At 37.4% G+C, this 13,320-nt stretch overlaps 1 protein-coding gene across 2 annotated transcripts; it reads right to left on the reverse strand.

Annotated features, from left to right (window-relative positions):
* Positions 1–1,980: 1,980 nt before the first annotated feature.
* On the reverse strand, positions 1,981–6,275 carry LOC123875859 (gastrula zinc finger protein XlCGF57.1-like). 2 transcript variants are annotated; one of them, XM_045921911.1, is made up of 4 exons: positions 6,163–6,275; positions 5,287–5,771; positions 4,493–4,544; positions 1,981–3,685 (listed from the first exon to the last, which is right to left on the reverse strand). In XM_045921911.1, exons 2-4 carry the CDS (start codon positions 5,689–5,691, stop codon positions 2,277–2,279), a joined length of 1,866 nt encoding a protein of 621 aa, XP_045777867.1. In that variant the 5' UTR covers positions 5,692–5,771; positions 6,163–6,275; the 3' UTR covers positions 1,981–2,276. The 2 variants fall into 2 exon arrangements, with proteins under 2 accessions (XP_045777867.1, XP_045777868.1); XM_045921912.1 differs by having other exon boundaries at positions 5,287–5,791; positions 6,163–6,269.
* Between the last annotated feature and the right edge of the window lie 7,045 nt (positions 6,276–13,320).

Raw genomic sequence — 13,320 nt, forward strand, 5'->3', positions numbered from 1 at the left:
CACAGATAAAGCCTTCTCACATAATTTACAAACACTTATTAAATTAGTTGAGAGGTCAGGTATATACAGAACATCTGTTACCAGCTGTGATTTGTTATTTTTCATTGGAATTACAACATCACCATAACCTAGACATCTTAGGGTACTACCGTTAGCAACTTGCACAGTCTTATCACACTTTGATAACTTAATAAACCACTGTAAGTCCTTACACATATGTCTTGATGCACCTGAGTCCACAATCCAGTCCTTGCTCTCGAATACTCCATTACTTTGAGCTGCTAGTGCTGTTCCTGGATTACTTTTCTGTTCCTTCTTAAATTTGTAACATTGAAACTTTTTGTGACCAGGACGGAGACAAAAATGACAAACAGGTACCTTCTTAGTCCTTTGCTTAGATAGCAGGGCCATGTCGTCTTTGCTCTCAGTACGGCCTCTGCGTTGCTCTTCTTGCAACAACCGAGTACGGACTAGATCACTTGAAATTGTACCTGTGCAGGCAACAGCTTCGAGACTAGACACAATTATATCATATTCTTGTGGAAGGCCGCTCAAGATAATCTCTGCAACCTCAGCATCTTCTATAGCTCTTCCAATATCAGTCAACTGCTGGACAAGAGTCGTTATATATTCAAAGTATGCATTCATACTATTAAAATCTGCATAGCTAGCACGGTGCAGCTGTCTTAATAAAGCTACACGTCTGCCAAATCCTTTATCTTCGAACACTGCGCTTAATTTGTCCCAGGCTTGCTTAGCTGTGTTTGCATTTCTAATATATTGCACACATGTGGGCTTCACAGCTAAACTAATACGGGCAAGAGCACGTAAATCTCTAGATGGGTCGACAGGCTCAGTACCTTCAATACATGACCATAAGTCATCTATGATCAAAGTGTGGCGCATGTTGAATTTCCATATGTTGTAGTTACTAATACCTTCCAATTTTTCGAACGGTAAGTTGTGATGATGCAGATGGTTAATTAACGCTCCAGAAGCCATTGTCCAATATTTTCACGACGTACTTACAAGTGGCAGATCGCTGACGCAAACAAGCTTTGCGAGAAACGCCGCGCCGCTCACCTCGTGGCGTGGTCGTGACGCAGTTACCGTAAAATACCTTTCCAATTCCAGCGTTGCTCCAGCCCATAACCTCTTGTGAGTTATGGGGAAATAATAAGGCAGATTAGCAGTGGATGAACTGGATCACTTTTATTAGGTATAACAAATTAATTTAGAGAGCTAATTAATACATGTCGATGCCGCCATGGTTGCCCAAGAGAAGGGAGAAGTAAAGGTTGGCTGTCAAACAGCAAACACTATTGGTTGTCTGTGGTCTTAGATGAAAATCAGGGTTGCCAAGTCATTTATAAATTGACCCCTAATTTTCATATTTACAACATATGTCACCCGGACCTTTACGACGAATCGATTGATACCTCATTCATCAAAATCGGCCCGGTAGTTTAGGCGCTACGGTGGAAGACACAGAATCTCTGGATACAAACATACAATACACACATACTTACATAAATAACATCACACTAATATTATAAAGGAGAAAGTTTGTATATGTGTGTGTGTGTGTGTATGTTTGTTACTCCTTCACGCAAAAACTACTGGACGGATTGGGCTGAGAATAGAGATAAATTATACCCTGGATTAGCACATATAGGCTACTTTTTATCCCGGAAAATCAAAGAGTTCCCACGGGAATTTTAAAAAACCCACATCCACGCGAACGAAGTCGCGGGCATCAGCTAGTAGACTACTAAAATCAAAACCCTTCGTAGTGATTATATTCTCTTTGCTTTTGGCTTTGCCGCAGTCGGGTAAAAAAAGCCAACTTGGTCTATTATGCTTTGCGTACCTACGCTTTCCCACTGCGCTGGCCACCTTTTGTCGGTCTCCATAAAATGGCGCGATTGTGAAACCCAATGTGCCAATGTGTACGGGAGCCTGGTTTACAACAAACACGAGTTTCGATTCAGTAATTATTTATTTCAAAAAACTTCATCTGCTTTCAATCATAAAACAAATTCATACACAGCAAGTTTTTGCCGACATTTCTAAATATAATACTTAGATAGAGATAGGTACTTATACAGAAGTAAACATAATAATTTATTCAAAGTACCATAAGTAAAAATAAATAAAGTAGGTACCTACTATTGTACACTTTTTGATTGAAACTAATGACGTCTCTTTCCTACATCATGAGTTTTTCCTTTTGTTTGAGCAATGAGCATGGTTGGTAAATGGACAAATATAAAGACTCATACAGGACTCTTTGTGTGAGTCTTTCTTATATGACATATCAAAACGTATTTTTTTGTAAATTTTGAATTACAAAAGTTACAACAGTAAAGTTTCTCTCTAGCGTGAGTCCTAATGTGACTGTTTAAACCGCATTTCGTAATACATTTATGTTCACAATGTGGGCAAGAGAAGGGTTTCTCTCCGGTGTGAGTCATGATGTGCGTCACTAGACGGCCTTTATGTGCAGTTCTAAACGGACAAATATCACAACAAAAAGGTTGAAGTCCTGTGTGAGTCCTCATATGAGATTTTAAACTGCTTTTAAATGAAAATTTTGAATTGCATAGGCTGCAATAGTGATTTTTCTCTTTAGTGTGAGTCCTAATGTGACAGTCTAAAGCGCTTTTGGTCCTACATTTATGTTTACAAAGTTTGCAAGAGAAAGGTTTCTCACCAGTGTGAATTCTAATGTGCGACACTAAACGATCTTTATGTGCAGTTCTAAATGAACAAATATCGCAGGAAAAACGTTTTTCTCCAGTGTGCGTCCGCATGTGACTAATTAAAAGATGTTTAGTTGTACAACTTCTATCACAAAGGTTGCATTGAAAAGGTTTTTCACCAGTGTGAGTCTTCATGTGCCTTTTCATTTGGCTGTTTGTCTTAGTTTTAAACTTGCAATGTTTGCAAGAAAAAGGCCTATTATCAGTGTGAGTATGTTTCATATGGGATTTAAGGCTACATGAACGCGCAAATTTAGACCCACAAAGCTCACAAGAAAATGGTCTTTCACCGGTGTGAACCCTCCTATGTCTCACTAAAGACTCTGAACGTGCAGATCTGAATTGGCAAAGTTTGCAAGAAAATGGTTTTTCTCCAGTGTGCATCCTCATGTGCGCAATTAAAGTTCCTTTGTGTGATAGCTTTGTGTTACAAATGTTACAACAAAAAGGTTTTTCACCAGTGTGAGTCTTCATGTGCGTGTTTAATTGACTGCGCATTACAAATCTCGCACGACAAAGTCTACAAGGATGAATTTTTTCTCCAGTGTGTCTCCTAGAGTGAGATTTCAATGCACTTGAAGTTCTACATTTATACTCACAATGCTTGCAAGAGAAGGGCTTCTCGCCAGTGTGAATCATGATGTGTGTCACCAAGCGCTCTTTATGTGCAGTTTCAAATGGACAAGTGTCGCAAGAAAAAGGTTTTTCTCCAGTGTGAGTCCACAGGTGTCTCACTAAAGAACTATGTTTGAATAGTTTTTGGCAAAAGTCACAAGTGTACAATTTGCCGCTAGTGTCCTCGTGAGTCCTCATGTGCAAAAGTAATGTACTTTTGTTTTTGCATTTATAACTGCAAACATTGCAAGAGTGAGGTTTTTCAGCAGCGCGTTGGGTATTCGTGCATTTCTTCCGCAGAGAAGTGCCTGAAAAAAAAATATCAGCACTAAGTACACAACTATAAGTGTGGTAAATTAAAAATTTAAATCACCAATAAAAAACCGGCCAAGTGCAAGTCAGACTCGTGCACTGAGTTACTTGTACCCCGAGTACTCGTGTACTCAGTACTCAGGTATTTTTCCAACATTTTGCACGATAAATCAAAAACTATTATACATAAAAATAAATAAAAATCTATTTTAGAATGTACAGGTAAAGCCCTTTCATATGATATAGTTATCTTACATTGAAAATTAAAACACATTTTAATTTATTTTAATGATATAACCACAAATTCAGAGTTTTCAGATTTATTCCTGTATTTGTGCTATAAGACCTACCTACCTGCCAAACATGATTCTAGGTCAACGGGAAGTACCCTATAGGTTTCTTGACAGACATGACAGACAGACAGACAGACAGACAGACAGACAGACAGACAGACAGATAGACAGACAGACAGACAGAGAGACAGACTGACAGACAGACAACAAAGTGATCCAATAAGGGTTCCGTTTTTCTTTTTGAGGTATGGAACCCTAAAAATTTAAGTCCAGGCTACCATAATATTGCATTGTAGTCAGGATTGAGTTCATAAAGTTAGATTAGAAACCGAGCAGCCTTCTTTGTGTTTCCTCGAAGCTACGCAATATTGGCAAAGTGAACTGTGCTGTGTTGGCACAACTAAAAGCTATACAACAAATGAATACTCTATAAATCTGGGTCTAAGGCTGAGATCTATAGAGTGCACTTTGACTATGTAGGTTTGTTTTGTAATATCTCTCTGCACTTACCAAGTGTGTGTGCACTGTATGTGGACCTTGTTTCAGTTTTAGAAGGCTCCCACTGAAACCAAATACAAGAATAAAATATATGTAAACTACTAGATGATGCTTGTGACTTTGTCCGGGTGGATTTGGGTTTTAAAAAGTACTATGGTAACTCTGATTTTCCAGGATAAAACGTCCAACCCTGGGATGTAAGCTAACTCTGTACCTTTAGGTATAGCTGATAGCCGTCTATGCAGATAATGCATGGAGTGAGACCGGAAAACGTACTGCTAAAATTCTCCCCAGTAACACTTTTTTAAGTCCTCACCTTCAAATAATATGTGATTAGTGCTACTTTTTAATCTTGTAACTACATACTTCGTATGTTTTTTTACTTGTTTTGCATGAAATATTATTTTATTTTAGCCTAAACCCGAACCCTGCGGGCAATACTATTTATGCTAAGGTGGTATCATTATTTTTAAGTTTGTCTGCATGTTAGTCTCTGGGATTAACAAGTGTAAATTAAAACTTTATAACACCCCCGACAAGTGAAGGTTGTAAGTAACTAGAAAAGAGCCGATAACTTTCAAATGGCTGAACTGATTTTCTTGGATTATAGCTAAGAACACTCTCGATCAAGCCACCTTTCAAACAAAAAAAAACTAAATTAAAATCGGTTCATTAGTTTAGGAGCTACGAGGCCACAGACAGATACACAGATACACACGTCAAACTTATAACACCCCTCTTTTTGGGTCGGGGGTTAAAAAATAGACTGTAGAACATTCTTTAAAAAAATATTAAAAGCAACTCACATCGCTATCTGTCTCATGCTCTGTAGATTCCTCAGAGTGTGAAGATATATCATTTTGATCAGTCAATTTGTCCTGTTCTTCGGCTTTAACTTCTTCTTTAATGGAATCAAAAAACGCTTCTGCCGTTTCATGCCCTGTAGACTCCATAGAATATGAAGATATATCATTTTGATCAGGTAATTCTTCCTGTTCTTCGGTTTTAACTTCTTTTTTAATGGAAATAATAAACGCTTCTGTTTCATTGGGCATTATCATATTGAGAATCTGTTGGTCTAAGCCCTTAGCATCTACATATATGCTAGTTTGAGATAATAAGTCTTCCATGTTAGGTAGTATGTCAGTGTAGTCTTCAATGTCAGTTTCAACTTTCATGTTTAAGCTGCTCAACTGTTTCATTTCGGCCATCTTGAAGAGTTTTGTGAATTTTTTCAACAGCTACAGCAGTAGCAACAGCAATAGCTATTAATATTATTAACAGCTATATTCTGAAAAAAAAATATAGAATCTGCAAATTTTTATTTATCAAATATACCTACAGATCAGTCCTATCCATAGATCCTGTCCTTATTAAATTACTGTGGTAATTTAATTAGTATTTTACTTTGCATCCTTAGTATTTAGAAAGGCTTATTACACTACCTAGCTGTTTTCAAGGGATCCTTACCTGGTAAGGTGTCATAAAAGAAAGGGAGGAAGGGCCGCTAATTAGGGCGATCTGATTGTCCTTATTTACCAGATGCACTCTGCCAATGGGGCAATGAAATAGGTAACAGTAATAACTTAACCTAATAACACTAAGTAAGTAGGTTGCCGTAGAGCTTGGAAGTGGGAAATTTTCGGCCAGAGTATGTTGTGAATGGTTGTAAGTGTACTTACTCTACTTTTTAACCGTTTTAAGCCTTGTAGCATCTTGTGAAGACGGTGCTAACATAAAATACAATTTTTCCCCAAATAATCACATTTTAAAGCCTTGCCTACCACAAGCATAGTGATATAGATACTTTTTATAGTTGATAGAAGAGTTTAAGAGTAGTGACTTTTGTGTTACTTTGACGTTATTAATTTTATTGTTGTCGTAAAAAATGGAATAAATAAAAATTCGTAATCCACTGCACTCTATTCTGCTCAGTATTATACTAGAGGTTATTGGCCCGCACGTAAGAAAAGCGAAAATATGAGTCATCACGTGCACATTGAGCCATTGAAACGAGAAAATTATGATACATGGAGAATCCATGCAAAAGCTCTGTTGATGAAACTTGGCCTTTGGAGCTATGTTTCAAATATAATTACGAAGCCAACAAAAGAAGGTGATGAGCTGAATAAATACATAGAAAAAGATGGGTTAGCATTAGCTGAATTATTACTTATTATATCGCCAGGGGAGTTAAAACAAGTTAAAAACTGTACAACAAGCAAAGATGTCTGGGATACGCTGGAAAGCATATATTACAGTAAAGGTCCCGCAAAGAAGGCTAGTCTATTGAAAGATTTAATATTACGGAAGATGAAAAATGATGAAAACATTGTCGATCACTTAAATAAGTTCATGGACATTGTTGACAAGCTCGCAGACATGGATATACTAATTAACAAAGAATTATACTATATATAGCTCGATTACCACTCACTCACTCACTCACTCATTGACATAATTGTTCTCCTAGAAAGAGACGGAAAATGATATAATGATGTAGGGGAGATGTGTTCGGTTTCGGGAACCCTCTAGGGAAAAATTATGACATTTCAGAAAAACAAGATGGCGGCCGAGGTGATTTTTGCAGCTCCGTTGTTTTCCAACCGATTTCATCGAATTTTACAATCTTTAAAGAAAGTAGAAAACGGTTAATAGAAAATGTGAAAAAAATTGGAAAAACAAGATGGCGGCCGAACCGTAGCGTTTTGAAAATTTTGAATTTTCGACCCCGAACCGCGGTGCCACACATCCAAGACGTGGTAGTCAAGGATAACTATTTTTTCGTGTTTCGCCCACGATTATCCTGTATTTTGACAGAACGGGAGTGGTTTTAAAAATTTCAAGATGGCGGCTGTCATGGCGGCCGTTTTGTTCGAGGTACGAAAAAACGCAATTTTAAAAGTTAAATATCTCAAAGTTGGCAACATCGGAGCGATTCGGCTTCTATGAAGCGGTTGTACGTATTAATTCGAGGTATAGATCGGTGGGAAAAAATTACCCCATTTTTAGGGAAATTTCAAGATTTTCGGGAAATTGTAAAAAATAGAAATACGCACTTTTAGCAAAATCCGAGTATGAGTGATTATGTGTTTTGCTCGTACAAATGACATTTGGGTATTTTTGTCACCGGAGACTGGCAACACTGGAATTTATCAAAGTAAAAGTGATTTTCGACACGGTCTTTTTCACGGTATCCCCTTTCGTGTGGGTGCGAGCGAGAGGAAAGATGGAAACGTCATCGGGAGCAGTATATCCTGCAGTTAATAGGAAAATTATGAAACCGTGTAAAATCTTTGTGTGAAATGAGTTGGCGGCCATTTTGTATTTTTTTTAATTTTTCGAAATTTTGATCACGTTTTTGAGGCAGTTGGCAACATTTTGGAAAGTCAATATGTATGAATCGATTGTGTGATTCAGCCGGCAATATCGAAATATAGAAACAGTGTTGCCACTTTTGGGGAGATTTACGAGATTTTCAACTAAGAAACTCCTGTAAAATTTTGTATGAAAAATTTTTTTTTCACTGATGGTGTTATATAGAAAACAAAAACTTAGTAAGCCAAAATTATGGAGAGAGCTGATGATTGAGGATATTGGAGACGGGTGAAGGGTCCGCTCAAGGTATTGAAGATAGGTGGGGGGTGCTCGAGCAAATGTCATTCATGACGTCATCCAATTGCCAAAAAGCTGGAAAAAAATTCAAAATGGCGAAGAAAAGATGGCCGCCATACAAATTTCGCCGGTGTCCAGCTCGGAGGGTATAAAAGATGGAAGTGTGGTTTCTTGGCATGAGATGATCAGGGTCCGAAGGTCTACTTAATGAATAGAAAAAAAATTCAAAATGGCGGAATTTATTTTCCCATAGAAAATGTATGGCGAATATTGAATGTCTCATTCTCCTAGAAAGAGACGGAAAACGATACATTGATGTATGGGAGATATGTTCGGATGCGCGATATGAGTACGGAAAAATTATGACATTTCAGAAAAACAAGATGGCGGCCTATATGATTTTTGCAACTCTTTTGTTTTCCAACCGATTTCGTTGAAACTCGCAATCTTTGAAGAAAGTAGTAAATGATTAATAGAAAAAGTGGAAAATTTTGGAAAAACAAGATGGCCGCTGTACAAATTTCGTCGGTGTCTATCTCGGAGGCTATAAAAGATGGAAGAGTGGTTTCTTGGCAAAATATGATCAGGATCCGGAGGTCTACTCAGTGAAACAAACTCTACATGCTCGCGGACCACTTTAGTGGTCCGCGCACCCACGCACCCTACTTTATCAACCTCAACTACCCCGTTTTTACAAAAAATGATATGGATGTCGTTTTCAGAGTTTTCCAGGGTGCTGATTTTGATAATGACATTCATGTTTAGATCCAAGCTGGTGGACATGCACTTTTTAAGAAAAAATTGATATGGGTGTGGGTTTTATGTGTTTTTGTGGTGAATTGTATATCTTAATAAATAAATTTGGTTAAATATAATAAAGTCAACATAACCACGTCACGCGAGCTGCTTTAGCAGCTCGCGCACCGAGCAAAACACTAGTTATACTATATATAGCTCGATTACCACTCACTGACTGACTCATTGACATAATTGTTCTCCTAGAAAGAGACGGAAAATGATATAATGATGTAGGGGAGTTGTGTTCGGTTTCGGGAACCCTCTGGGGAAAAATTATGACATTTCGGAAAAACAAGATGGCGGCCGACGTGATTTTTGCAGCTCCGTTGTTTTCCAACCGATTTCGTTGAATTTTGCAATCTTTGAAGAAAGTAGTAAACGGTTAATAGAAAATGTGAAAAAAATTGGAAAAACAAGATGGCGGCCGAACCGTAGCGTTTTGAAAATTTTGAATTTTCGACCCCGAACCGCGGCGCCACAGATCCAAGACGGGGTAGTCGAGGATAACTATTTTTTCGTGTTTCGCCCACGTTTATCCTGTATTTTGACAGAACGGGAGTGGTTTTAAAAAATTCAAGATGGCGGCTGTCATGGCGGCCGTTTTGTTCGAGGTACGAAAAAATGCAATTTTAAAAGTTATATATCTCAAAGTTGGCAACATCGGAGCGATTCGACTTCTATGAAGCGGTTGTACGTATAGATTCGAGGTATAGATCGGTGGGAAAAAATTACCCCATTTTTAGGGAAATTTCAAGATTTTCGGGAAATTGTAAAAAATCGAAATACGCACTTTTAGCAAAACTCAAGTATGAGCGATTACGTGTTTTGCTCGTACAAATGACATTTGGGTATTTTTACTGCCGGAGGCTGGCAACACTGGAATTTATCAAAGTAAAAGTGATTTTCGACACGGTCTTTTTCACGGTATCCCCTTTCGCGTGGGTGCGAGCGAGAGGAAAGATTGAAACGTCATCGGGCGCGGTATATCCTGTAGTTAATAGGAAAATTATGAAACCGTGTAAAATCTTTCTGTGAAACGAGTTGGCGGCCATTTTGTATTTTTTTTAATTTTTCGAAATTTTGATCACGTTTTTGAGGCAGTTGGCAACATTTTGGAAAGTCGACATGTATAAATCGATTGTGTGACTCAACCAGCAGTATCGAAATATGTAAACAGTGTTGCCACATTTGGGGAGATTTTCGAGATTCTCCCCAAAAACTCCTCCTGTAAAATTTTGTATGAAATTTTTTTTTCCACTGATGGTTTCGTATAGAAAACAAAAAAAAAATCGAGGAAAAATTTGGAAATAGCTGATGATCGAGGATGTCGGAGACGGGTGAAGGGTCCGCTCAAGGTATTGAAGATAGGTGGGGGGTGCTCGACCAAATGTCATTCATGACATCATCCAATTGCCAAAAAGCTGAAAAAAAATTCAAAATGGCGAAGAAAAGATGGCCGCCATACAAATTTCGCCGGCGTCCAGCTCGGAGGGTATAAAAGATAGAGGTGTGGTTTCGTGGCAAAAGAGGATCAGGATCTAAAGTTCTACTCGATGAATAGAAAAAAAATTCAAAATGGCGGAATTTAATTTTCCATACATTTTGTATGGCGATTATGAATGTCTCATTCTCCTAGAAAGAGACGGAAAACGATACATTGATGTATAGGAGATATGTTCGGGTGCGCGATATGAGTAGGGAAAAATTATGACAATTCAGAAAAACAAGATGGCGACTGACGTGATTTTTGCAACTCTTTTGTTTTCCAACCGATTTCGCTGAAACTCACAATCTTTGAAGAAAGTACCAAATGATTAATAGAAAAAGTGGAAAATTTTGGAAAAACAAGATGGCCGCCGTACAAATTTCGTCGGTGTCTATCTCGGAGGCTATAAAAGATGGAATAGTGGTTTCTTGGCAAAAGATGATCAGGATCCGAAGGTCTACTCGGTGGAACAAACTCTGCATGCTCGCGGACCACTTTAGTGGTCCGCGCACCCACGCACCCTACTTTATTACCCTCAACTACCCCGTTTTTACAAAAAATGATATGGATGTCGTTTTCAGAGTTTTCCAGGGTGCTGATTTTGATAAAGACATTTATTTTGAAATCCAAGATGGCGGACATGCCTTTTTTAAGAAAAAAATCGATATGGGTGTCGTTTTATGGTGTTTTCGCGGTGAATTTTGCATCTTAATAACTCGATTCGGTTTAATACAATAAAGCTAAACATTACCACGTCACGCGAGCTGCTTTAGCAGCTCGCGCACCGAGCAAAACACTAGTTACTTAGTATAATGATGTTATATAGTTTACCTCAATCTTTCGAAAATTTTAGAATTGCAATAGAATCTAGAGATGACCTACCAGATCCAGACAACTTAAAAATAAAAATTATTGAAGAAGCTGAAGCTAGAAAAAATATAGCTAGTACAAGTGAACAGAACTCTGACCAAGAGGCGTTATATAGTAGACAACGTGGAAAAAATAAGAAATACATTGTTAAATGTCTTAAATGTAAGAAAAAAGGACATAAAGCTAATGAGTGCTGGTCAAAAGTGGACCAAGGTAATAAAAATAATGCGAATCTATGTTACTCAGGAGATACATGTCTAAATACGAATGACAGTAAAGAAAAAATGAAGAAGTGGTGTCTTGACAGCGGCTGCACTTCACATATGACACATGAATTGGAAAGATTCGTTAATGTAGAAAAACATGACAATAAAACTTTAAGGTTAGCTTCAGAGAACTGTTCAGCACAAATTGAAGGACGTGGTCTGGCTAAACTTTACATAAAGAAAAGACCAGATCTGAAACTGACTGAAGCCTTGTATGTACCGTCACTGACTACAAACCTAATGTCAGTAGGAAAAATGACAGACAAAGGTGCAACAGTTTTATTTAAACAGAAAAATGCAACCGTGATGCGAAATGGTGAAATACTGTTAAGAGCTGAAAGAAATGAAGACGGTTTATACTATGTTAGAGAAAATTTAGCAGAAAAAGCTAATTATTGCGAAGCAAGTAAGATGCAGCAATGGCATAGAAAGTTAGCACATCTTAATGAAGGGCAAATGAGAATAGCACTTAATAAGAAAATTATGGAAGGTTTAGATTTTAATAAAAATGACACAGTTAAAGACTGTGAAGTCTGTGCTAAAGGCAAAGCAACAAAACTGCCGTTTAATGTCGTTAAAGATGAGCAAAGAACAAATGAAAGATTGCAAATTGTGCATACTGATGTATGTGGTCCCATGAGACAGCTATCAAAAGGGGGTTCCAAATACTTCATCACATTTATAGATGATTATTCAAGATATACAAGAGTATATACAATGAAAACTAAGGATGAAGCCCTATCAAAATTTAAGGAATTCAAAAACGAAGCTGAAAGATTTACTAAACAGAAGATAGTATGTTTACAAAGCGACAATGGGACGGAATATATAAATAATCAGTTTGATAAATATTTAAAAGATAATGGCATCAAAAGGAGACTTTCCGCACCATATACGCCAGAGCAGAATGGCTTAGCAGAAAGAAAAAATAGAACATTGCTTGATAAAGCTAGATGTATGCTGATAGACGCTAATATGAAAGAAGTTTTTTGGGCTGAAGCTATTAATACAGCTAACTACTTGGCAAACCGTAGTCCTTGCACAAGTATTGATAATGCGACTCCATTTGAAAAGTGGGTAAAGAAAATCCCGTCTGTAAGACATTTTCACATATTTGGAAGTAAGGCATTTGTACTTAAGAAAGGAAGGAAAAATGGAAAATTTGAAGCCAGAGCGACAGCTGGAATTTTTGTAGGATATTCGGAAAACCACAAGGCGTACCGGATTTTCAACCCAAAAACAGACAATGTGATGATCAGCAGAGATGTTAAAGTACTGGACAAAATGTTTTATGAAAACGAGATCAAAGAAGAACAAAAACAAGATGTAGTTGATAAAAATGAAATAGAAATTATACTTTTTCCTGAAAAAGAAAATGAAGAAAATAATGAAGGTTTGAATGAACATGAAACTGATGAATCAGAACAGGAATTGAATGATGAAATATTCGTAGATGCAACTACAGAAAATGATGAAATAAATAATGAAATGTGTACAGATAATGAAGTCGAAGCGACTAGTTCTTTTGACAAAAGACAGAGAAAACCACCAGCATGGCATCAAGATTATGAAATGGATGCTGAACAATCATTCCTCTGTGAAATAGACGAGAACAGTGATGAATGGGAAGATGCGATAATAAGCGAGATTGAATCTCATCTTAAAAACAATACTTGGAAAGTTGTACACAGGAATGAAAGCAAAAATTTGATAGATAGCAAAATGATTTTAAAATATAAATACAATGCAACGGGAGAAATAGATAGACGAAAAGCACGACTTGTAGCTCGTGGGTTTAATCAGAA

Source organism: Maniola jurtina, chromosome 20 (assembly GCF_905333055.1).
Source record: "Maniola jurtina chromosome 20, ilManJurt1.1, whole genome shotgun sequence".
NCBI lineage: Eukaryota > Metazoa > Arthropoda > Insecta > Lepidoptera > Nymphalidae > Maniola > Maniola jurtina.

Bases quoted from the DNA above. Each gene is read 5' to 3' on its own strand.
- LOC123875859 (XM_045921911.1), bottom strand. From the start codon at position 5,691: ATGGCCGAAATGAAACAGTTGAGCAGCTTAAACATGAAAGTTGAAACT. The intron at 4,545-5,286 runs GTGAGTTGCTTT...ATTTGGTTTCAG, and splicing joins AGCATGAGACAGATAGCGAT to TGGGAGCCTTCTAAAACTGA. The intron at 3,686-4,492 runs GTAAGTGCAGAG...TTTTTTTTTCAG, and splicing joins ATACAGTGCACACACACTTG to GCACTTCTCTGCGGAAGAAA.